This window comes from Myotis daubentonii, chromosome 3 (genome assembly GCF_963259705.1).
Source record: "Myotis daubentonii chromosome 3, mMyoDau2.1, whole genome shotgun sequence".
Taxonomy (NCBI): Eukaryota; Metazoa; Chordata; class Mammalia; order Chiroptera; family Vespertilionidae; genus Myotis; species Myotis daubentonii.
Window position 1 is genome coordinate 82,276,078 of NC_081842.1, and position 25,536 is coordinate 82,301,613.

The 25,536-nt window shown below is 51.5% G+C and overlaps 3 protein-coding genes across 5 annotated transcripts in view; 2 read left to right on the top strand and 1 right to left on the bottom strand.

Annotated features, from left to right (window-relative positions):
* The window catches only part of GABRR3 (gamma-aminobutyric acid type A receptor subunit rho3), a 72,662-nt gene extending 71,599 nt beyond the window's left edge, over positions 1 to 1,063 (top strand). Inside the window, 1 exon segment of the mRNA XM_059686188.1 lies at positions 919 to 1,063. Coding sequence (XP_059542171.1) covers positions 919 to 1,063 — 145 coding nt within the window.
* Positions 1 to 23,644, top strand: RIOX2 (ribosomal oxygenase 2). Its single transcript, XM_059688037.1, has 10 exons — positions 1 to 98; positions 5,786 to 6,256; positions 8,692 to 8,811; positions 9,858 to 9,986; positions 15,216 to 15,319; positions 17,846 to 17,948; positions 18,729 to 18,900; positions 20,639 to 20,727; positions 22,272 to 22,358; positions 23,186 to 23,644. Exons 2-10 carry the CDS (start codon positions 5,825 to 5,827, stop codon positions 23,342 to 23,344), a joined length of 1,395 nt encoding a protein of 464 aa, XP_059544020.1. The 5' UTR covers positions 1 to 98; positions 5,786 to 5,824; the 3' UTR covers positions 23,345 to 23,644.
* CRYBG3 (crystallin beta-gamma domain containing 3) overlaps positions 23,567 to 25,536 on the bottom strand; it is a 128,955-nt gene continuing 126,985 nt past the window's right edge. For all 3 annotated transcript variants that reach the window (XM_059688035.1, XM_059688034.1, XM_059688036.1), the window contains one exon: positions 23,567 to 25,256. In XM_059688035.1, coding sequence (XP_059544018.1) covers positions 25,168 to 25,256 — 89 coding nt within the window. In that variant the 3' untranslated portion in view covers positions 23,567 to 25,167. The remainder of the gene's footprint in view (positions 25,257 to 25,536) is intronic.

Genomic DNA, 25,536 nt, shown 5'->3' on the forward strand with positions numbered 1-25,536 from the left:
GGAAGCACCCACCCCGCCGCGCGGCGCGCCCGGGAGCGCGTGCCCGCCGCCCGCCCCGCCCCGCCCCGCCCCGCGGCCGCGCGCAACAGGCCGGGCGGGTGAGTGCAGCGGCGGGGCCGGGAGGCCCGGGCGCGTCCTCCGGGCTTCCGAGCGGGCGCGGGTGGGAAGGGGGACCCCTCCCCGCGGCTCGGCCCGGGGCTTCGGTGCGGCCGGGCGGTCAGCGGGCGCGGGTGGCTGCGGGCTGGGCACGCCCGCCGACCTGCTGTGCGATGCCAGGGCGGGCGGCGTGGACCCGCGGGGCCTGGGCTCCGGGGCCAGCCCACGTGCTCGCCGGCGGCCCGGAGCCGGGGCCGAGCGCCCGGAAAGCCTGGAGGCTGAGGCCGGCTCTCCGCGCCGCGCCGGGCCGGGTGCGAGCGGCCGCCACGTGGGCTGAGCCCCGCCCTCCGGGGCCGGAGCCTGGCTTTGCGGGAGGGAAGCGCGGGCTGGGGCGTCTCTGTCGTTCCTTCCCCCCCCCCCCCCCACTGTAGCTTTGCAGCCTCCCCTCCTAACAGTCCACTGGTCACCGCATGTGTCCAGCGCAGCTGCCCCGCGTGGGGCTGTCCAACAGGTTAGACTAGGGAGACCGGCTGCGCCCCGTCGGGACCGTAGCCCGGGGAGGCGGGGGCCTAAGGACAGCGCATTCGCTGAGCCCGGGCGGCCTCTGGTTTCGGGCCTCCGGTTGCGGCGGGGGAGCCGGTTTCTCCCACCGTCGCCGGGATGGCTTTTGCCTCGCTGGCCTCCTGCTTTGCAACGTCACGATCACTAAAGCACATTAGCGAGGCGCAGTCCGTGAACTGGACAGACAGCCACGGCACCACCTGACAACCAACACCTGCCCGTCGCAGGGCTGGGTCAGCAGGGGCCCGTCTTCCCTCCCAGACCCACAGGCACTTCCGTGGGCCTCGGCGGCTGTTACCGGCGCCCAGCGGCTCTGTCGGGCGTGGTGCGCGTTTACTTGAGCTGCCGGACCACCAGCCTCTCCGCTGGTGGATCTGAAGTGCCCGCGTGGAACTTCCTGTCTTAGCGCGGGGCCCCGGCCCGGCTGCCAGGCTTGATGCGGCCCGGAGGGGTGTGTGTGAACGAGGCTCCTGACCCCACCGCGCGGCGGGATGCGCTCTGGAGCGCATAGACACCCACGGGCACCCAGCGCCTTCCAGCGCCGGCCACACTGCTGAACACCCAGGGCCAGCAGCCATCAGAACAGTCCCCACTGCGCACACCGTCTGGGCTCCCCCAACTTTGTTTTCTGCAAAGCTTTTGAGATGTTTCTCTAAAGTTATATATAAAAGAGGAAAACGGGGAGCAAATGCATTCAGCAGACATTTCTTGGGACCTCGGGTGTGCCTCTCGGCTAGGCTCTGGGTGTGTGCAGGCTGCGCCCTGCCCTGTAGAGGCCGAGCTATCGCGCGGGCGGGCGGCCCAGCGGTTGAGCGCAGAGTTGATAAGGACGCCCACGGCTGAGGTGAACCCGGAAGGAGGTCAGGGTTTGATTCCAGTCAGGGCACATGCCTAGGAGGCAGCTGATCAACGATTCTCTCTCATCATTTATGTTTCTCCTCTCTCTGCCTCTCTGAAATCAATAAAAAAAAATTTTTTTTAAATAAAAAGAAGCTGCATTATGGCTTCTTGTCAGTAATTTCCCGTAGACAAGGCTAGGACACTTATTAGTAACAATAGGAAGGCTCTGTTTGTGTTTGTTGGCCGTAGAATGGGTATTGACTTTCTTGTAGAGTTTTAATCCTTCAGAGTTGTTTAGATTAGTTGGTGTGTTTTTGTTTTTGTTTTTAAATTAAAATCTGTTGGCAGTAAAATGTGAATTGTGAATGTTTTTTTTGATTTAATAATTTTACATTGTAATGATTATAGTCAATTCAAACTGTATAATTGCTTTTTTACTTTTTCTAATTGAAATATAATTGCCATAGAACATTATGTTATTTTAGGTGTACAAAAGAATGGTTTAGAATTTGTATAAATTGTTTTTTAAAAGCTCGCCCCCCCTCCCAAGCTTTATACAAATATTTATTCTCACTTCTGCTTGGGTGGTCCGTGAGGTTTATAGGCAGGCTGTGTGGGCTGTACTCCTCTGTACAAAGCATTCTGTTGTTTAATTATCATATTTCTTAGATCCTAAGATATGTCTTTTTTAGCTATTTCTGAAATGGTGAGGCATCTTGCAGTTTTTGGTACATTCAGTGTGGTGTGGAATGTAATCTGTCCACTTCTCAAAAGCTGTTAAAAAGAATTGTTATTTTACAACATGGATAGTGTGAGAATCAGGGAAATGGTATATTTTCCCAGTAACTTCTAAGCTAGGTACCAGTGAACTGAGCCTCAAATCATTTCATTGTGAACACAGAAACAATACGTGATGTAACTTTTGGCAGTATAAATAGTGAAATGTATATTCTAACAAAGGCGTTTGTTATGCAGTGCTAGTGTTTGTTAGTGATTGTAGATGGAAAAAATGCGTAAGTGTTTATATTTTTGGCGTTAGTATTCTGCACACTGTCTGAGCACACTTCCTGAGGAATGTGCTTATATAACTGTGTTCATATATTGTGCTTAAAGAAAAGCCTTTCAATTGCATCTTCCTGCTCTTGACATCCTTACATTATAAGCTAACCGATCGTGGGGGCTAAGAGATGTGTGGCTGGATGTGAAACTACTTTTTCATCTTAGGGTAATTTTAATGATGCAAACCTTCTGAGCCAATTGTTTTTAAAGATTAAATATGGGCAGAGTGTCAGGGCATCCCTGGGTTCAGTGACTCGCTAAGAAGCCCAGCTGACTGAATTTAGTAAAAGGGGAACAAGTGTGTAATGTTCCAGCAACTAGTTGTGTGGCAGCTACACAGTTGCCAACCAGGGAAGCTCATTAGACAGCGCCCAGGATTTATTGTTAGTTGGGGGCTAGTCACCTAAGCATCCTTTGCCTGGAAGTTTAGTTGTTGCAATATGTACCAAACTCCCAGACTCCCACCCTAGCTGGTTTGGCTCAGTAGATAGAGTGTCCACCCTGTGGACTGAAGAGTCTCAGGTTCGATTCCCATCAAGAGCTTGTATCTCGATTCCAGCCCAGGTTGGGGCAAGTTGGGACGGCACCCAATTGATGTGTTTCTCCCCCTCCCTTTCGCTCTCTCTGAAAAAACAGTGGAAAATATCCTCGGGTTAGGATTAACCAAAAAATAATAAAAAATCCAAGACTCCCAGAAGGAAAGCAGATGTTCAGTATAAAACACATTGTTTGCACAAACAGTTAAGTCGGAGTGAGTCACTCTTTTTTTGTTGTTGTTAATCCTCACCCGATTTTTTTCCATTGACTTTGAGAGAGAGTGAAAGGGAGGGGGCGAGATAGAGAGAAACATGGATGTGAGAAAGACACATTGATTGGTTGCCTCCCGAAAGCGCCTGACAGAGGTATGTTCCCTTGACCTCAATCAAACCAGAGACCCTTCAGTCTGTGGCCAGTGCTCCATCCACTGAGCCAGACCAGCTAGCAGCCGTGGGCAAACTACGGCCCATTTGAAATGAATAAAACTAAAAAAAAAAAAAAAAAACAGACCGTACCCTTTTATGTAACGATGTTTACTTTGAATTTATATTAGTTCACACAAACACTCCATCCATGCTTTTGTTCCGGCCCTCCTGTCCAGTTTAAGAACCCATTGCGGCCCTCGAGTCAAAAAGTTTGCCCACCCCTGAGCTAGGGCCATAGTGAGTCACTGTTAACATTTAAACAGTGGTGGGAATGCTCCTAAGTAAAAACTCCCTGAGGTCTGCCATAAGCTGGCCTTTCGTGGTGCTAACCCGTTTTCATGTCTGGGGTCTAAGTACTAGGAATACTTTGTTTCACTGAATTCCTGGGTTCTTTGGTTGAGAAATCAAAACGGTCTGGAAAACTTGAAAGGAAAAGGAAACATTTTCAGCAAATTTTTGTCTCATTGACGACACATTATAAAACACTAAAGTTAATTTCTTTTCTAAGCTTAAGCCCTTACCTCTCCAGTGCAAGCTTTGAGTGTCTATTTTTATTAGTTTTCCATCATCCTGTGTTTCTCCACCCAAAGCGCTCGGTCTGAGCTATTTGTGGGCACAAAATTTAGAAGCTAAAATGAGGTCACTAGAGAGTTTTGTATTTTGACGTTTCCACTTCCTGCTGTGTTCAGTTTACAGTTGGGTTGTATTCTGAAGGTTTATTAATAAATTAGTTGTTGCAATATGTAACAAATTATTCCAGGGTTTATTCCTAGGCCCGACCGCTAATTGTACTTAGTCCACGTTGTAGCTGAAATACAGCTTAGTTATAACGACAGAGAAGCAGACAGTGTCCTTGCAATTCGGATAGCCCAACAAAATAGGAAGCCATAGCATCTACTAATAAGTTACTGGTCTCAGGGAAAAATTGGTTTTTATAAGTGCAGATGCTTAAAATTTATTTTTTGTTTATCCTCATCCAAGGATATTTTTTCGATTGATTTTTTTTTTTTAGAGAGAGAGTTGGAGGGAGGGAAGAGAGAGAGAGAGACATCAATTAGTTGCCTCCTGCACATGCTCCAAGTCGGGCCGGGGATCGAACCTACAACCCAAGCATGCGCCCAGGAATCGAACCCTTGACCCTTTGGTGAGCAGGCAGCCGCTCTAACTATGGAGAAACACCGGCTAGGGCTATAAGTGCAGATTTTTATAACCTTTTTTGGGGACAGAGACTCCTTTAAGAATCCGGTGAAAGCAATGAACCCGCCACCGCCTCCTAGAAAAAATAAAAGTTTAAATAGAAATTTGCAGTTTCAGGAAATTCATCTAATTTGAATTACCATTTTTGAACCCCAGACGAAGGCCACCTGCTTGATAACCATAGTTGTGGTTTGGGGGCAGTTCTGAGAGGTTTGGCAGTGCTTGCGGGTGTTGCTGCTCCTGCTCCTGCAGTGCGGTCTGCGAGCCAGCAGTGCCCCTGCCTGGGCACTGTGAGAACCTCCGCCCTCCGTCCGTCCGTCCGTCCGTCCGTCAGGCCTAGCGCCCAGGGCATGTGCACCTCTGAGATAGAGCAGCTGTGGTAGGGGTTTGTGATGTGGGTATGTTGTTATGTTTAACTTACAGCTTTTTAAAGACTTGGGATATAACTACCTTTAGCCTTCACTTTTCAGCTTGTAATTAGTTTTTCTAATGGGAGAGAGGTTTCTGATAAAGTGACACTTTTCAGGCATAAGCTGAGATTTGGAAGTGGGAGTTTCACGTGGTTGAGGAAGACTTGGGAGCAGGCTGCTTCTTGCTCCGGCCGCCAGCTGACACCACGGCCTGGGACGTGGCCGTGGGCGTCCTGGCCGCAGATGGGGCGGCGCTGTGGTGCGGAGCGCCTGGAGTGGGCGCTGTGGGTGGCTCTCCAGCCAAGTGTCTGTGACTCAGAGTACATCTCATTAGACTTGGGACCCGGTGCTGGTTGAAGCCAGATTAAAAGGATTTTCGATTTTGCTGTGTCAGTGGCCGCAGGCTGAGCTGTGACGGGGAGCTGCTGAGAGAGTTATGCTTCCCGATAAACAAACTAGGATTCCACAGCAGTGCTGTGTGCACGGACAGCGTGCTGTCCCCAGAGGAATGTGGGATCCGCAGGCAGAATCCTGGCCGGGAGGAATGGTGTGTGGGCTCCAGGCTGCACCGGAGGAAAGGGCCTGGTCCCACAGCGTCTCCTGCGGCCACGGCTGCACAGGACCTGCGAACACCAACACGTGCTCTTTGTTCTTTGGTAGGTTTGCCTCCCCTCACAGCTTCGCCTGGAAGGCGGGACGATGCCCAAGAAAGCAAAGCCCGCGGGGACTGGGCAGGAAGAGGGGCCTGCTCCCTGCAAACAGCCGAAGGCGGAGGCGGCGGGGGCGCCCCTCGCTTTAAACTTCGACAGCCCCAGTGGCTTCTTCGAAAGTTTAATCTCGCCCGTCCAGACGGAGACTTTCTTCAAGGAGTTCTGGGAGCAGAAGCCCCTGCTCATTCAGAGAGAGGACCCTGCGCTGGCCGCGTATTACCAGGCGCTGTTCAGGCTCTCAGACCTGAAGAGCCTGTGCGGCCGGGGTCTGTACTATGGCCGGGACGTAAATGTCTGCCGCTGTGTCCACGGGAAGAAGAAGGTTTTAAATAAAGATGGCAAAGTGCACTTCCTCCAGCTGAGAAAAGATTTCGATCAGAAAAGGGCAACAATTCAGTTTCACCAGCCTCAGAGATTTAAGGTAACAGGTTCTCCCCCCGCGGAATCCTCCAGTGTTTAAAGGGGTAACATGTGGCCACAGACCAGCTCAGGGGCGAACCTGTGTGCCGGGGTCCAACCCCAGCGGGTCCAGGGGTTCCCAAAGGTGTGGACGGAGTCGGCGAGGAAGGAATGACACGGAGACAGCGTTCAGTTGATCAGCAGCCTAGCCAGGATCTCCAGCCAAGTTCTGGTCTCGATCTCCAGAGAGGTTCTGCTTAGGCTCTCCAGAGAGGTTCTGTCCAGGTACTCCAGTCAGGTTCAGTCACCAGGTTCTAGTCAGGCTCTCCTGCCAATCTCCGCAGTCAGGTTCAGTCCAGGATCCCCTGCCATGCTCTCTCGCCAGGCTCTGCCTCCAGGCTCCGAGGCCAGTCCCGGTCCAAGATCCTCCGGCATGCTCTCGCCAGCGAAGTTCTTCTGTCTCTAGAGAACGTTCTGTATAGGTTCTGTGCCTAGGCTCTGTCTCTCTTGGTCCTGTCTTCCAAGCCCTGTGTTCTCAGTTCTGTCTTCCAAATTCTGTGTTCTGAATTCTGTCTGTTGTCTTGTTGCATCTGTATTTATACCAGTTGATTCTAATCCTGTCAATTTCTATTACAAAGGTTAGGGCGTTTCTTATCTCCATTCCAGGGAGTAAAGATTATGTAGCTTAAGCATGATTGTTTGTAGTTAAATTGATTAACTACCCACCTGGCACTTAGTTAAGGAGTTTCATCCCCTCCCTAACTTCAGGGGAAAATCCCTACCTGGGGATTCAACCTTTCTCGGAGAGGTGACCTTGGTTAAAACACAGCGCCAAGAAGGTGAGCAAACATATTAAGAACCGTATGCTATATATGCCAGGTCCCTTGAAACAGCAAGGATGGACCGGCTCCCGGCACCTGTGGTCTCCTGGTGATTGCCTCCTGCTGGCTTGAGCAGGGGGAGCGCCTGTTTGGTCTTCAAATGCATCTCAAATGAGGAGATTCTGTGTTCTCTTTTGGCTGAATTGTTAGAAAATGTCCAACATGCAGGGTGGACATGGTTGGGTGGCATAGAGCTGCAAAACCTAAATTATGTTGCTGGTGTTAAAAGTTCCGTGGGCTGGCTCTTCTCTCGGTGGAAGGCAGACATTTCTGTCGGGCTTGCCCCTTCCTTGTAATTGAAGGCAGGCAGAGTAGCATCACGGTGGTCGTGTCCTTGCCTCCCTTACGGCCTGCATCTGCCAGGGAGAGGCTGCAGAGCCGTGCAGATGTCCATGTGGCCTCAGTCCCCTGCCCGCCCCACAGCTGTCGTGGGAAAGCCTGGTTTCTTTCTCTCTCGCAGGGATATGTGGCTCCCCTCCGCCCCTCAGTCTGGCTTATACCCTGAAGAGGGGATTAGTGCCTGGAGAGGGGGCAGGTACTCGGCCCCTTTCCCCCTTCTCCGCCTGTACCCATTTTCTAGGTTGTCGTTTCTCCTCCCATCCCGTTACATATCAATTTTGTGCGGGGAATTCCGAAATGTAAGTCTCTCGTCCTTACTTCTTGCCGGAACTTGAGACGGAGACAGCCAGAAGCTCACTTAAAGACGTCTCCACACGGGGGTTCTAGCAGCTCAAACTCAAACATTTCTAAGAGAGAACTCCTTTTCCCCCTTCGAAAAGCTGCTCTTTAGCAAGTCTTCCCCATTTCAGTGGATGGAGCTGGGAGCTAACTCACTGTCCAAGTCAAAAGCCCGGGAGTAATTGCCCATCAGCAGGTCCCGGTGGTGCTACTTCCAAGTGCGTCTTGACCTTTCCACTTCCTCTCCCTTCCCGCCACCCGCTTGTTCCTCGCCCCACTGCTGCCTTTGTAGCTTCCCAACTGGTATCTCTTGCTTTCGACAGTCCATTCTCCACACAGTAGCCAGAGTGAGCTTCTAAGACATGGAGGCAAGCAACAGACGGACTAAACTCAGAGGGAAGGGGCGGGGGGGGGGGAGGGAGAGATTAAGAAAAGAACTTATATGCACACATGCATAACCCATGGACACAGACAATAGTGTGGTGAAGGCCTGCAGGGGTGGGGGTTGCAGGGGGGATGGGGGGGGCGTGTTAACTGCGGGAGTGGAGTGGAGGGAGTCACTGGAGGGGAGGGGACATTTGTAATACTTTCAACAACAAAGATAAAAAGAAAGAAATACAATAAAAATGTAAATTGGATCCTGTCATCTCCCTGCCTAAAGGCCTGCCCGGTCCCAGACCGCCTGCCTTTCCAGTCTTGGTTTTGTGCTCCAGGCTTTTCTGTGGGGCCAGTCCTCGCACAGAAAGTTCTCGAGGGCAGAGGTGTCGGCTCTTTCACGCTTCTTAATTCTCGGGATCTGGGAGCTAATAGCTCAGTACAGTCTATAAGCAAATGAGAACACGTGCCCGTCCTACTGTTTAATGGGCGTTTCCCCTCCCCCTTCCCTCCTCTGTTGAAGGATGAGCTTTGGAGGATCCAGGAGAAGCTGGAATGCTACTTTGGCTCCTTGGTTGGCTCGAATGTGTACATAACCCCTGCCGGCTCGCAGGGCCTGCCGCCCCATTATGATGACGTTGAGGTGAGAGCGGGAGAGCGCTGTGGGGCCGGGGGAAGGAGTTGCTGATTGTCGGGTCAGGATGGGGGTCAGGGTTCAGGCCACCTCTCGGGCCAGGTCTCTGTCCACTCTTCCTGCGCCGTCTCTGGAGACCTCGACCTCACCTGGATGTTGGGCCAAAACCACGTCCACCCAACGGTTTCCTTCCTGCTCCTTCCCCGAGGGGACGGGTCGTTTCCAGCCGACGGATACGAGGGCCACACCTTCTGTTGAGTTTATCTGCAGAAGAGTGTGATTGGCTTTCTCACTTGGCAGTGTACGGTCCTTAATAAGGTGAAGCCACAGAGCAGACCTTACATCTGCTTTCACTTTGTCCTTTTTCCGTAGCTGCCAGAAATACATATATCTTTCCGTTTGTGAAAATCTAGGGGCAGCTGGAGTGAAGGTCATGGTTTCCCTGAAGCACTGGCACCTTGACAAGCGTTGATTTCACTCCCCGGGAGCTGCCAGAAACAGTTAGCGTTTTGGCTTAGGTATTTTGTAGTTTTATTTTTGTACCAATACAAGGTGTGAACACAGAGTAATTAGTTACAAGTCATTTTTTTCTCCCTTTAAGAGCAGTTTGATATCAGTGCATTTTCCAAAAGGTCTTGGTTCTTTAAAAATACGTTTTTAACAGAGTATTGAGATATCTTTGGCTGAATGAAGAACAAAAACCTTAAAGCTTTCCTGCCTGCCAGAGATTATATTCAGGATCTTAGACATCCAGTCACCTCTGAAGCTCGGCTTTGCCGCGAGAGATCATGGGCTTTAAGCTGTCGGGTCGGAGATTTGAAGGTGTGAGACTGTGGTCTGTCGTGGGATGTAGAGAACGCGGCGAGGCCTCACGGAAGGGAGAAGAATGATATCCCTCTTAAAGGCTGAAGCCACAGTGCAGAGTGAAATGTGTCTGATCTTCATTTTTATTTTTTATCTGAAACGGGTGATCCATCTGGGCCCCCGGAGGCTCCCTCGGGAGCACCCGCCTGCGAGGAAGCTCTGACCTCGGGCCTGTGGCTCTCCCTCCCCAGGTGTTCATCCTGCAGCTGGAGGGGCAGAAACACTGGCGCCTCTACCACCCCACGGTGCCCCTGGCCCGCGAGTACAGCCTGGAGGCGGAGGACAGGCTCGGGAGGCCGGCACACGAGTTCACGTTGAAGGTACGGGCCTTGCCTTCCGCTGTGGGCGCCCCTCCCGAGACGAGTTCAGGTCTGAGGCTCAGTGCTCCCCTCGCGGTCCCATGGGAGTGTGTCCCAGGGTTCCGGGGCAGGCCACTCATTCCCCCCAGCACTGCAGCTTCCAAAGGCACCTGGTAGCTGGCTGAAGTGAGCCAAGGAGGCGCTAAGTTCATTTCCCAAGTGACCTTATGCAATCTCCACATACTATCCACGTCCAGCAGGAGTGAATCATGAATTTGCTGCCCTCTGACTTCTCTCGAGTAAACGTGGAAGGCTGGTCTTGGGCAGCTGTGCCAGGTGTCGGGGGGGGGGCGCGGTGGCACTGGGTGTAGGCGGCTGAGGCAGAGCCCAGCCAGGGACCCCCGTTTTCCTACTGGTAGTTCCAGAGTGGCCCATGCTCCTCCTGACTGCAGCCGACTCTGCACTCTCCCCCGCCGCTGCATGCAGCCGCCAGAAGAGCAGTAATCAGGATGGCCTTGGAGGAGGCCGGGTGGCTTGATCCTGCCCTGGCTCCTTGGTGTCCTGCTGCTGAGAAAGCCAGTCTGTGAGCAGTTAGCTCAGTGGTTCTCAACCTTCTGACCCTTTAAATCCAGTTCCTCATGTTGTGACCCAACCATAAAATTATTTTCGTTGCTACTTCATAACTGTAATGTTGCTACTGTTATGAATCGTGATGTAAATATCTGATATGCAGGATGGTCTTAGGCGACCCCTGTGAAAGGGTTGTTCGACCGCCAAAGGGGTGGCGACCCACAGGTTGAGAACCGCTGAGTTAGCTGGCCGGGGTCGTGGCCGCCAACCCCAGCAGGTGGGGTGAGAAGCAGTCTTAGGGGATAAGACAGCTCCATCGTTAAGCTTTGTACCTTTTCCTACAAAACATAGATTGAATTTCTTTCCGTGTCAGTAAGATAATAATTCATTCAGACCGTTCCAGGGATTCTGCCTACCTGGTATACTTGTATATAGTTACCGTGTTTTTAAATTTCTTGTATGTTGAAGTTATAATTAGTGTCCAGTTCTTACTCAGTGCCTTGTGGCCCCTTCTTGATTTTAAAATCTTTGCCGGCCTGCCAGTAACTGGGGGAACAACCTCCCCTTTTAGGATGGGCGCCTGTATTGCAGGAGACTTCAATAAACACAACAATAAGGGTACCTTTCACTTCTTATGCTCTTGGTCAGCAGTCAGCAAACTGTGGCCCATGGGTCAACATATGGCCTGACGCCCGTTTACATAAATAAGTTTGTTGGGTCCCAGCCACACTCATTCCTTAGGTCCAGTCCCGGACTGCGCTCACGTCACCCCGCAGGGTTGACTAGTTGCTGCCGAGACCATGTGGCCCACAAACCACAAACGCTGACACAAATATTCCTGACCCTTTACAGGGGGAGTTTCGCAGTCCTTGGTCTTGGGGAAGCATGTTTATCGAGGCTCTTGGTTGATTATTTTTAGGCTGAAGGCTAAGCGGCCCCTGGTCTCTGAGGCAGGGCTGAGTTACCCGCACTGATGACTGGCTCCTTGCCCCGCCCAGAGGGCTGGGCTCCGCCAGGTCCTCAAGGGCCGCTGGGGCCGGGACTGAGGAGATGGCGCTCCGCCCACCGGTCACCCTGATCACAGCTCGTTAGGAGAAGCCCGCGCCTCCCGCAGGAGCAGGACAGCAGCGTGTGCGCAGGGCTGTCCCAGGTGTATGTCTGTGCACGTGCGAGTTTAATCAGTGAAACCCCTCAAACGTGACTGTGCGTAAATGCCCAGTATATGCAATAGAAAAGCTGGGCCCCTGTGGTGGGCGGGGGCTGTGTAGGGCCCTCTGACCCCTGCCTCCGGTGGCCGCCTGTGTGGCCGCCTGTGTGGCACGGCTGCCCAACTCAGGATCCTGGGGTGACTTCGCCCTGTGACGGGAACTGCACTGTGGCTGGGGAATCCGACAGCCCTGAGTCCCTCTGCCGGCACTTAGGAGCTGTGTGTCTTGGGCGAGTTATTTAAGTCTAAGTCTCCTTATTAACACGCAGACCACAGCGTTGACATTGCAGATTGTAATGACTGAAAAATATTACTTTGATGCCTCCCTTACAGTGACATTCCTGGAAGAGATGGGTATATGTCAATATATTGCTGCTTCTCAAATTACCACAAATTCACACACACTCAGTGACTGGAAACAACACACATTTGTTATCTCACTGTTCTTCAGCTCACAAGTCCAGAGGGGATTTCCCGTGGCTGAAATCAAGGTGTCCGCAGTCCGCATTCCTCCCAAGGCCTCGGGGAGGGTCAGCTCTGGGCCTTTCCCTCCCCGGAGGCCGCTGCCGCCTGGGCTCACGGCCAGCAGCTGGCAGCCTGGTCTTTCTCGTGCTGCCTTCTCTCCGGTGCTCCCTGCCAATGCTCCCCCCTGTAAGGATCCTGTGATTGCTTGGGGCCCACCTGCACAGTCCAGAAAACAGCCCTGTCAGCAACCTGATTCCTTTCGCAGCCGTTGTTCACACTTGTTGCCATTGTCTGTGTGACCTGCCTCTGCACAGGCGCTGGGGTGAGGACAGACATCTTTGGGGCCCTGCCACAGCGCCCTCGGCTTTCTCTCCTCTCCCCCTCCGGGAGCCCCTCCCTGCAGGCTTTCCTTCCCCCCATTCCTCCAGAGCCCCCTTCTCAAGGTTACCGTGACCTCCCCGCGGTCAGGGACAGGGTCAACCCTGAGTCCCCACCTTAGTCTGCCTGTTGGCAGCATGTGACACTGGGACCCTCGCCTTCTTCCCTGTGTGTCCGGGAGGCGCCCTCTCCTCTCATGGTTCTTTCTCTCCCTTCCTGACTGTTGCTCGTCATTCTCCGTGGTTTTGTCTTCGGTCTTCCCCTCTCCGCAGGGTAGGGGCCAGGGTCATTTCCTGGACCTCTTTTCTCAATCCATGGCCACGTCCACGGATTAAATGCCTTCCACACTGGCGTATCCTAAATGCTGCGTTGTATCTCTAGTCCATGTCTTTAAACTCTAGACTTATATAGTCTCAGTTAGAAAGGTAAAAGGTGTTGACAATTTCATATTTCCCAAATAAAAATCATGTCCCACCCTGTCCCAGCCTCCTCCCCTCTATAAATGTGTCACCATTTTTTTTCTTGTTTAGGACAAACCCCTTGGACATGGATTTATACAAAAACCTCCTATTTGGTGTTTCCTTTTCTGACATAACCACCGCAGTGGTCCCTTGAGATCCGGTGCACCTTCTGCCCGGCCCTCCAGTGACTTTGGTTAAACCCAGAGTAAAAGCCCAGCCCTCAAACCGCCCAGAAGGCCGATAGTCTGGCTGCTTTGCTGCCTTCTCCCCTCCCCTCCCATCACCTCCACCTTCACTCACTACCCTGAGCTACACTGAGCTGTCCCTCCAGCAGAGCGCCTTTCCGCTGAGCGTTCTGGATAAAATGGCACCACTTACCCCAGGCACACCCGCCTCCCCTTCCATCAGTATCGGCCCCTCCTCCTTCCTCTGCTGCTGCTTGTGCTTGCATTGCATTACCACTGCTTGACATCATTTATTTGCTACTTTTAAAAATCTAAGCCAAACGCCTGCTCATTGGAATGCACTGCACGAGGCAGGTCTTTGTGCTGCTCAGTGCCTGGCGTGGGGGGAGGGCGGGGAAGTGGTAGTCAGTGTCCGTGGGATGAGTGAATGAATGAATGAAGTATGTATGTGAGGGCCTCATCAGAGGACTGGCACTGAAACACCCAGCAACGCTAGCTCTAACTGTGAGGAAAGCATTTATGGACTTGAACTACTGATTTCCCGGTCAGCTGGGTTCGTGGCAAGTAAGCCTCCAGGGTAGCCCTTTGAATGTAATAATTGTATACTGTTTCTTGCTTTAAGGAAGATCTTAACATTTAAAAAAAGTTTTAAATCTGATATTTTCTTTTTAATTTTTAAATATAGAGAGAGATAGAAACATCAATGATGAAAGAGAATTATTGATCGACTGCCTCTTGAATGTCTCCCACTGGGGATCGAGCCCACAACCAGGGCATGTGCCCTTGACCAGAATCGAACCTGGGACCCTTCAATCCACAAGCCGATGCTGTATCCACCGAGCCAAACCAGCTTGGGCTAAATCTGATGTTTCTTTAAAGCATTTAAAAAATATATGTTTTTATTGATTTTAGAGAGAGAGGAAGGGAGAGGGATAGAGAGATAGAAACATCTGCCTCCTGCATGCCACACTGGGGATGGAGCCTGAAACCTGGGCACGTGTCCTGACCAGGAATCGAACCAGTGACCTCTTGGCTCATGGGCCAACATGCAACCAGTGAGCCACACCGGCTTAAGCTCTTACCCAGTGAGCCAGAGGCTCCAAGCTCTTACCCAGTGAGCCGGACTGCTTCCCATGGCTGCAGACGGGAGGGAAGCAGCTCTCAAGAGCCCCTCTCCGCTCCTCGGCAGCTGCTGCGGTGCCCTCATCAGGTGGGATCAGGAGGTGGCTCAGGGCAGGGGTGGGCCCGGAGAGAGCCAGACAGGGTGGAGGAGGCTCACCTGCCCGAGGAAGTACCTGATCTTTACTTCTATTTTTAGGTTCAGGTGAGGGGTTATTTGGTGTTTCATTCAAACATTTCTCGAGTCTGTCACGTGTGCTGGGTGCCCTGGTAGTCTAGGTTCTGGGAATCCAGATGGAGACAGGCTGCGCCTGGAAGAGCGTACAGACTGGCAGGGACTGGCGGGTAAAACCGTGTTATAACAGCCCACCCAGCATCGCCCGAGAGCTCCTTTATCCTCCAGTAATCCTGTGAGACTTGGGGCTGTTGCCTCCATTTTACAGACGAAGAAACTGAGACTTCGGGAGGGTAATTTGCTGTGGGCGCCTGTTCTCAGCCCCACGGGGTGGAGAGGGAGCAGCTCCCCGGCCCTGACCCCTCCCCGGCCCTGACACACCTCCCCGGCCCTGACACCTCCCTGGCCCTGACCCCTCCCCGGCCCTGACCCCTCCCAGGCCCTGACCCCTCCCCGGCCCTGACCCCTCCCCGGCCTGGGTCTGGGCGGTGCGTAAAGAAAGTGACTCCAGGTTCTGACAGCCACGCCAGGACGGGTCACAGTGACCCGCAGGCCTCCAGGAGCCCGTGCCCCACTAGGAGAGATTTCTAGGATGGAGAACGGAAACTCAGCCTGCGTTTGTCTCCGTAAAACAGAAGAGGGAGAAGCTATCCTTGTTAACTCTTCCCCCTCTTCCTTTCCTCCCTTTAGGCTGGTGACTTGCTGTACTTTCCCAGAGGGACCATCCATCAAGCGGACACGCCCCCGGGGCTGGCCCACTCCACTCACCTGACCATCAGCACCTACCAGAGCAGGTGAGCACCCTGCCTCCCCGCCTGGCGTCCCGGGACAGCCCGAGTTGTGGCTCGCAGCAGCCACGTTCAGGTGGCATTCAGGCCACCACCCTCGCACTTCTCCAAGCCGGGGTTCAGGCTCCTTTGCTGACTTCATAGTCCTTGAGTGTCCTGTGCTGTAGGCCGGCCTGGGCTTCCTCCTGGAGATGTCATGAACCCGACTGTATGACCCTGGGAGTTTTCCAAATTATGGCTCCCGTAGTTTAGGAAGAAGGAACCATGGCTGCAGGTATGGCTGCGATAGTGAGTCAGGCTTCTAGTGTGTGTGTCTGTCTGTCTCTCTGTAAAAATGTTATTTTGGTGGTAAAATATATACAGGGGTGGGTAAAAGTAGGTTTACAATTGTGAGTACATTATTCTAATAAATAAGCTGTTGTAATAATCATAATCTGCATATCTTTTCATATGAATAGCTGAAACCTACTTTTGCCTCCCCCTTGATTTGAGAGAGAGAGAGAGAGAAACAGAGAAACAGAGAAACATTGATCTGAGAGAGAAAAATGGTTAGGTTGTCTGACCTGACCGGGGATTGAACCCACAACCTGGGTATGTACTCTGACCAGGAATTGAATCTGTAACCTTTTGGCGTCCGGAATGACACTCCAACCAACTGAGTCACCCAGCCAGGGCTTAACTATTTTAAGCGTACAGTTGAGTGACATCAAGTACACTCACACTGTTTTGCAACCATCACCACTATCAGGTTCCAAAACATTTTCATTACCCAAACAGAAACTCCGTTACCATCGAAACCTCTGGGTCTCTGTGAAGGCTCCCACTTCTTACAGTTGTAGGCATTAAAGCGGGAAAGGCAGTCTGGAGGAGTCAGACCTAAGAGTAGTTCCATGTTCCATTTCGGCAGGTGCCTTGTCACATGACAGGCCTTGGGCAGTGGCACCTTGTGAATGATTTCCTAATAGCATCAGCCTTGCCAGCTCAAACCCCGTTTAAACACCAGCCATTAATTTGTCAGCATGCGGGCCCCAGGCCCTGCGCTGTCGCTGGGAGTACGGGCATTGCATGAAGGGCCTTTGTGGGCTTACACGCTGGAAGCGGCGTAGGAGGGAGGTAGGCTGCGATAAACTGTATCCCAGGTTTGCAGAGGAAACTCGTGGAGCAGAGAGGATGCACTAAGCAAAGCTGGGCGTCACCCAAGCTGAGTGAGAAGGGGAAACGTTACTCAAGGACCCCGCACCCTGGAGGTGTCCCCTGCCTTGGGCCTGGTGCTCCTTAAGGCACTGGGGGGGGGGGGCCTCTTCCCAGCACCTCTCTGGGGCAGCATGTGGAACACTGGGGCCTGCTGGTGGGACAGCAGCAGGTGATCTGGCTGTTTTACCAAAGTGAACTCCTCAAGAGGCCCAAGACCCACTCGGCCTCGTAGAAGAGCACACGGCTCTGTTTAACGCAGTTCAGCTCCCCCGGGTGGGGCGGGGGGGGGGGTGCTGCACGCGACCGCCCGTGACCCTGCAGGCAGAGCTGGTTCTGTGCTGGGGAAGGTCGGCACGCCTCCTCCAGTTCCAGGATGTGAGGTTGGGGTGACTGTCGCAAAGCGGGAGCCCACCAGGGGGTAGTGGATGTCTTGGGAACGTGCCCTCCTGTGGTTTTTGTCCTTGGCCGCTTGTCGGGGAGGGAAGTATAAATGCGTTAATTCTGCTTACTGAGTGCGAAGCCAGAGTCACACGGTGAATTTCCATTTCGCACACAGCCACACCCGCTGGTGACACAGGAAAATTTAAACAGCTAAGAGGTGTTTAAAGAGGGCACCCCCGGGAGTGGTTTCTCACACGGGTGCACTTTTAGGGGCGAGCCAATTCTAAATGCCCCTGAGAGAGCACAGGTAATTGAACACTGAATCGCCTCCCCAGGTGTTACTTCTGGCCACTGGCTTCGACCTCCTACCCCAGGAAAGCCATTGCTAGAGTTCAGCAAGTTGTGAGATCAGTTCTTTTGAAATGGATGTTGACGGATGTTTTACTCTTTACTCTTGTATAAGGGGCGAAGGAAAAGGTAACGTGTAACTGCAGATAATTACACAGTCCGGGGATCTTGCTGTTACCCTAAATGTATTGCTTTTGGAATTTTTGCACATAAAACTTTTTTGGTCCTATGATGATTGTTAAAATTTCCTACAAAGCTCTCCTCACAGACACTTATTACAGTTAAAAACATTAAAAAAATTGGTCCCTTCAACTTTCTACTTCATGATAGTATATGTTTAATTCTTGGCATCTTTAAGAGAAATTATGAATCAAGTCTCCCTTCCCACCGCTGACTGCCCGTCGGAGTGTGGGAGGGGCGGGAGGACAGTGGGATGGACCAGCGTGTAGGTGTGCCTGCGGGTCACGCAGACGGAGGGAATGGGGGTGGGGGTGCTGGGCGGGGCCTGGAGTGCAGGGAGGTGCCATTTGTGGTGTCCGGCTTGACTAGTAATCAGTGGTTTCTGTGTATTTTGTTCTGTGGTTTTGTTGGTGGTGGTGCGTGTTCCAGTTCGTGGGGAGATTTCCTTTTGGACACCATTTCGGGGCTTGTGTTTGATGCCGCAAAGGAAGATGTGGCGTTCCGGGCAGGCATCCCCCGGCAGCTGCTCCTGGTAAGGGGAAGGCAGGTGGGGAAGGGGGGGCTCACAGCCCCGGCAGCTGACGCCGTGGCCGACATCCAGGGCCCCCAGGGCCCTTTTCACACCAGCCATCGAGCCATCGTCCCTTCTCCTGCGCTGACCCCGCAGAGCCGGGTGGTTGAGGACGCACGGGAGGGCCGCACGTTGTGTGACCGAGAAGCCACGGTGCTGTGCAGGCGGCCTCCCTGTGCTCCTGGCGGCAGGAGCGGGCCCTGTGGGAGTGCTGGCTGAGTGAACGCTGCATAAGTAACGTGGCTGGACCTGAGGGGCAGCCAGCGCACGTGAGATTTCTGCTTAGGAGAGCCCGGTGGGGGCCCAGCCTTGCCGTTTCCCTGGCACTCTTGTCCGTCCTGGGTTTGCGTTGGGCAAGCAGCCGTTTGGCTGGTTTGAGAAGATGCGTGAACCCAGGGCGGACAAGTGCTGAATTGGGCACAGGTGCGTTCACTGTCTGACGCGGTCACCTTCGGACAGTGATTTGCTTTCCGAGAGGCCAGAGCCCAGACTGCATTTCCAGGGACCCCTTTCCAGGCAAAATCCTGAGGATGGATTTTTGTGTGTGCGAACAATAGGCAGCTTTAGACGGGCAGTGGTTATATGGAAATAATGGGACGTTGTTCAGAGGGGCTCCGGTCTGCTCAGTCCCCACTCTCTGGGGGTGACGTGGACGTGTCTATACCAGGGGCTGCTCTGGAGACCGGGACCGAGGCCCCAGGTTCTGCTGGATTCTGGGCCAGGACGCTCCTCCGTTTCCAGCAGGTGGAAACCACAGCCGATGTGAGGCGGAGATTAAGTGGCTTTCTGAGGACGCTTGCCGACCGCCTGGAAGGCACCAACCAGCTGCTTTCATCCGACATGAAGAAGGACTTTGTCATGAACAGACTCCCCCCTTTCCACGTGGGAGACGGAGCAGCGCTCTCCATGCCAGGTGAGCTGCCGTCTCCTCGGGGTCAGGCCAACGTGGTATTGGAGGCTTCCTGGGTGGCCTCTCTGAGCAGGTGGAACGTTGGAGCATTTTAGAATTTCCACAGAGCTGGGCCTGTCTCTAGTGTGTGTGGTTGGGCAACACATGCTGCACGCACGCCTTAGCTTCGTGTACCTCAGTCACGCGCACAGACCTCGAGTCCCTGCCCGTGGGGAATGAGAGCTCTGATTTTGGGGGAGATATATGTGTATGCACAGGTACTCGGGTAAACGCCGTCGTCAGGACGTTTTAAGGGCTTGAACATCGAGACATTCTCCTTGGAATTAACTCCGGGAGGGGGAGCACGTTGCCGTTCAGCAGGTGGAATGGGAGAGTGCCCCAGGTGATCACCGACCTCCCCCAAGTCCCAGGTGACGGTTTTGTGACAGGCTTAGGCTGCAAATGACCTAACACACTTCCGGGGGGTGCTGATTTCCATGTTCTGTAGCAAAGACCAGCAACACCAGCTCCTGTGGTCGGACACACTGGGGTTTATTGACTTGCTGCAGCGCAGAGGCCCACACACACTGTTGGGAGCTATGGGGCATCTCCGTCAAAGGGCTTTGCTCTGGGTTAGGTGCCGTCGGGAGGTCGGGGATCCTGTGACTGGGACTCGTACATCTGAGCCCATGGCAGGAGGACTGATGTGACGACGGGCAAGTCAGCAGCGGGCTCCTTCGCCAGGACAGGAGCTGTCCGGTCACTTCTGCCGTGTGGACGATGTTCTTTGGCCTGAGTCCTGACGTGTTTGCAGCAGTCCTGTTCGTCTTGACCTCAGTAGCGCGGCCTGTGTGTTACATGGTCTCTGGAGCCGCCTCGCTTCTGTAGGACACCGGGAGGCCGTGGCCAGGCCGGGGCCAGGGGCTGCCTCTTCCTCAGTGGGGCTGGGCGAGAGCAGCGTTTTCACCAACTTTTATAGAAGCCTTGTTTACCGCCAGCTGAGAACCACTGGAATAAACAATCCCTTCTAACACTGATTCTATTTTTATTATATCTTTGGGGGAAGTGTAGGATTTGTTTTTGATTGTATCTATTCAAAATAGCAAATGTTTTACCAGCACATATTTTAATCTTTAACAGAACAGAGCTTTCTGAGTCTCGGAAAACGGCCCAGAATATTTTTCTAGTTTTCCTTCTCTTAGCCACTGTAGTCAATAAAGCTGTGATCCCTTGCCAGGGAAGAGGGCCCTGTAGGCTAGTCTGCTTGTAGTGGCTGCCTTTTCACTAAGTTAAATTCAATTTGAAAATTATTTTTGTCCCTGTGAACGTTACCAGGTGGCTTCTACCTGACACCATGCTTGATCTACACAGACTATTTGCCAGTCGCGCAACTAGTAATTGATGGGGTGGTGCAGTCTGAACGCAGGTGCTCCTTCTGGCGTCCACATGTAGAATAAGCAGCAAAAGAGGATAAACTGGAGGCGGAGTGCTCTGAGCAGAAGGGCAGGGCCCGTCTCCGCTGTTTATGTCTATTTAATGTACTTATCGGCTCATCTTATATCTGTCCTCACTATGAGAATGGGCTCCATAGGATGTAAACTATATATGTCATCACTATAAATGTCAGGGTCAGTAAGGAAATACCCTGATTGGACTCACTGCAAATTGTCAGTCAGTGTGTCCTTAAACAGTTGCACCTGCGGACGAGTTGGATCCTGCGGGTCCCACTTTTGAAAACTGCGTTTTTGTCTGGATTGTCTAGGCGGACAGTTGCCGAGGTTGGACAGCATCGTGAGGCTGCGCTACAAAGACCACATCGTCCTCACGGTGATGCCGGATCAGGGTGGGTCTGTGAGTATCCGGAGGGGAGAGGTTTCCGTCCTCAGGGCATCTCCCTCAGACTGACAGGTGGCCACGCCCTCCCCTCTGGCAGTCCCTCTGCTCTCACAGCTCAGTGCCTGCCATTGCTTTAGGGCGGATACTGCCCAGACCTCCTGTTCCACATTTCCCTTCCTGGTGGGCATTTGAGGGCTTGCTTGCCCTCATCTCCCACAGAATCCTTCTAAAAAAACTGATTTCAGAGAGAGGGAGAGCGAAAGATAGAAATATCAATGAGAGAGAATCATCACTTGGTTGCCTCCTGCACGCCTGCCCCCTACTGGGGAATCGAGCTCGAAATCTGGGCCTGTGCCTTGACTGGGAATTGAACCATGACCGCCTGGTTCATGGGTTGATGCTCAACCACTGAGCAACATGGAGGCCCACAGAACCCTTTTAATTGCCCTCACATAGTGATTGTCTGGTCTCTGCCCCCAGTTGGGTTTCAGGCCATGTTGCTCAGATGACTTTGGATCCTGTCCATGCGTCTCCCTACCTCAGTCCCTCTTCCGTCCTGTAAACTGTGCAGGTTTGTCTTTACATACAGTTTTGTTGATGTTTCTTCTTAAAAAAATCTCTATCCTGTGGGAAGATATTCTACTTTCCATACGTGACCCAGTAGTTCCCCAAACTGGCTGATCATAGAATCAGCTGGAAAAGTTTGAGATAATGAATTCCTGGGCTCCACCTGGTCTGGGTTGGACCCTCTGCACTTGTCACAGCTCCCCCTACAACCCAGAGACCCTTGGAACTGTCCCAGCCCAAGGCTTCACCCGATGCCTCCTGGCCAGCTTTCTCGGGAGGCACCTCAGGGATGACTGGAGGGATGGGGGCACCTAGATGAACAGACTGCTCCAGCCGTCAGGGCCAGACCTGGGGGGGCTGGTTTCTAATAGACACGACACCGCAAAAGTACACATCTTCATTGAAAAACGCCGTCACTCTGCTAATGCATCAGTTTGGGGCCATCCTCTCCCAGGCCAGGGTGTTGGGGCTTTACCTAAGGCGACAGGGAATGGCAGGCTCTGGCAGAGTCTGAGCTGCACTGTGTGGGAGGGAGCGGGAGGCCACTGTAATTGGAATGAAAGTTTTATAGATCACACAGCTGGTATTTCTCTAGAGGTAATGTTCACGCCATCATTTTCATGTCAAATTTTGATGCAAAAAAGTGCGGGTGTGATTAAGTGAAGAAACTTGAGTATTTCATTAGGTTGCTATGTAAATGGTTGCTTTTGGATGAAATCAGGTTTCTGAAGATGCTCTAGCAGGTGTGCTGTTTTATCTGTTATTTGCTACAAACAAATCGTAATCTGCGAGGACGGTAATGAAGTAATAGGCAGACACACAATATATCACAACATTTTGCCCAAAGGATTCTTTACAGTAGTCAATAAATTTCACTAAAGCACCGAGGTTTTAACATTTTTCTTGGTTGTTGACCCATGTTATTGGAAAAAGCTCCTAGTAACGAAACCCTCTAAATTCTGTTGATGACTTAATGCTTTTTCTTTTTAAAGGATGAAACTCAAGAAAAGATGGTTTACATCTACCACTCCTTACAGAACAGGAGAGAGACACACATGATGGGGAGCGAGGAAACAGAGGTTCGTTCCAACCTGAAGTGGATGCTTTTCCTTCGGTCGGTGGTGGCTGGGAGAGTCTGTTCCCTCTGATTTATGGGAAATGTGCTTCGTTATGACTGCAGTGCGGGCTTAACGTTCCATACACCTGACAGCCCTTGCGAGTCACATGGTTCTGTGACGTGCAGACAGTAGCTGGATGTGCAGGAAAGGTGTAATGTAATGCTAAGCATTTACGTTAGGATGTCTTTCCTGAAGTCTGAGTTTTCATACGGGAATTGGCAAATTCTGTAAGTTATCTGATTATAGTCTATGTGCATAGCCTAGCCCAGTGGTCGGCAAACCGCGGCTCGCGTGCCACACGCGGCTCTTTGGCCCCTTGACTGTGGCTCTTCCACAAAATACCACGTGCGGGCGCGCACGTACAGTGCTATTGAAACTTCGTGGCCCATGCACAGAAGTCGGTTTTCGGCCTGGGCGAGTCTATTTTGAAGAAGTGGCGTTAGAAGAAGTGGGGGGTACGTTTGCTGAGGTTAACCCCTCAGATTGAGGACGTTTTTAGCAAAGGCCAGCTTAGGAGTACCCTAATTAAGTTAATAACAATGTACCTACCTATATAGTTTAAGTTTAAAAAACTTGGCTCTCAAAAGAAATTTCAATCGTTGTACTGTTGATATTTGGCTCTGCTGGCTAATGAGTTTGCCGACCACTGGCCTAGCCCATCTGAAACAAGTTCCATACTTTGAAGGGCGTCAAAAATAACGGCGTACGAAGAGTTTTGGGAGTTTATATGAGAGTGCCCCTGGAGAGACGTAAGTGGAGTACGATCTGACTGGTTTATCCTTTTTCAGGCTCATGGACTTCGTTTTCCTTTATCTCATGTGGATGCACTGAAGCAAATTTGGAGCAGCTCAGCGATTTCTGTCAAGGACCTGAAACTTGCTACAGATGAGGAAAAGGAGAGCCTGGCCTTGTCTCTCTGGACAGAATGTTTACTCCAGGTAGTCTAGCGCCTCTACGCACCGTGTCTAGGATTTTGCATACACAGGAAAAGCAAACATTTATATGTTGGGGGCCCCTGCTGCTCTGAGTAGCAGACAGGGCTGGAGGGATGGTTACATACAACTTGACTGCATGTGTTCTGGTAACAGGAGACCCACCGGTTACAAGTGGTCGTATGCATTAAAGAAAGGATGGCACATTACTCCGTGTCCTAGAAAGTGGCAAATCCGTACTTGTGACAGGTTTATTTATCCAGTGTGGTAGAAAAGGCACAACGACAATAAAGGTATCATTTAAATTTAGAAGTTGTTACCTGGCTTTGTCTCTGTTCTTTGGAAGAAACTTCTTTAAAGAGCCTCATTGGCTCTGAAAAATTTTTAAGCAATTAACATGAAGAAAAAAATTTTAACTTTTTTTTTTTTTACAATGACAATATACATACCTTTTGTATACACAAGCCCCCATTTAAAATAAAGTTACCCCTATAAGTTTCATTAAATAATGCTGCCACACTAATGAGAGGCACTCATGTCTATGGGCGTGAGGGAGTTTTACAGATGCTGCTTGAAAGATGACAGAAGAGCCTGAGATTAAAGGAAAAACCCCAGTGATATCTACGTGGAAAGACCAAGTCTCTATAAAAAGTTCTCAAAATAGTGGGTCTTTGAGTTTAAACAATTCACTGTTACTTTATATTCTAAAGTGCATATAGGTTGATATTTTAAAAAATACCACTGGAGAACTTCCAATCTTTCTATGTAAAAAATAGGACATTTTTCTGTTTTCTGGCAAAAGTTGGGGATAAAGGGAACAGTTATCTCCAACTCTCAGTTTAAAACCAGCTCAGGAAGGAAAAATGCTTGAGTATTGTATGGTTAAAGGTGGTAATGATTACTTTAAGCCCAAGGTGATATCCTATCTGATTTTGCTTAAATAAAAGCTATTTAAAATGGGAGTAGAACACTGAGTTTTCTATTTCGTAGAAAAATCAACTCCACTTTTACTTACAGTAAAATGGTATAGTCAAGTCTCAACTACTACTTGGTTTTAATTTGAACATGTGAAACTTCCCTTTATCAGGCAAATAAATACCTGACCATCTTCTATGGAGGTGAAACAGTTTTAATGAACCCTTCTCGAGGGCAGATCAGGCGAAACTGAGGGGGAGGTCTCACACCAGGACAGGTAACACTGAGTCCTGTGGCCCACAGGGTGTCTTGCTAATACTTAGAGTGCAAGGATGGTCAGGTGATTTGTGCTTTTTAAGTCTGAAGGACTGAGCAAAGGATGGCCACAGACAGTACTCCATATTTGAGCCCTTTTCCTGATAAAGTTCAGGTCCCTCCCTGGGGTCAGTTACAAGTATGAATACTTATGGTGCTTCAGTTATAAAAGCCTCAATAGAAAACCTGTAAGGTTTAGCTATTAATACAGCAGCTTAATAGGTTTATTAACTATTCTTCAAATATTGCCGAAAATTATTCACAACCTATAGGAATTTACTTCCCCGCGCCTTGGACTCATCCACACATGTAGTAGGATGTGAATACCTACAGGTCGGCAGCACCGCCAGCATCCTAAATGATGCTGTCAGGAACGGAACGTACTGGGTGGATGGAGAGAGAACACCGGCGTCGGTAGACTTGCTCACCCACGTTGGAGATGAAGCAGGAACAAAACCTTTAACCAGAAATCATGACCCGTTCCTCACAGGGGCACAGAGCCCCTGGCAAGAATATGCTGAGCTCCCGGTGGTGAGCACCGGTGGTGCTTCCTGTCCGGGGAGGCACGGCGCTTCCCCCTTGGCTCTTTCTAGGGATGCTGCCGAGTCTCACAGGATTTCAATGTCCCACTTCTGCGTTTCTTTCCCCTCCAGGGGCTGGTTTACAATGACATGGGTCTTGTCATAATAATTTCCTCCTAGAATAGAAATTCCAAAAGAAAAGATTATGTCTTCACACAGGTGCGCAACTGTGTCCACCAGCTATTGTTTAGCCCGCGGTTTGGGTCGATTAGCATGTCATTACAAAGCGGGCTGAAATGGGAACCTGAGTTTACACAGGCTGCGCTATTCTTCACCTCATCATGAGAGCTGTAACAGGTGAGGCACAGGAGGTGTGCCCCGCCCCGCCCGGAGCCTGAGAACCAGGTGCTCGAGACTCTGGCTGAGTGCCAGGCACTGTTCTGTTTCTACATCAAC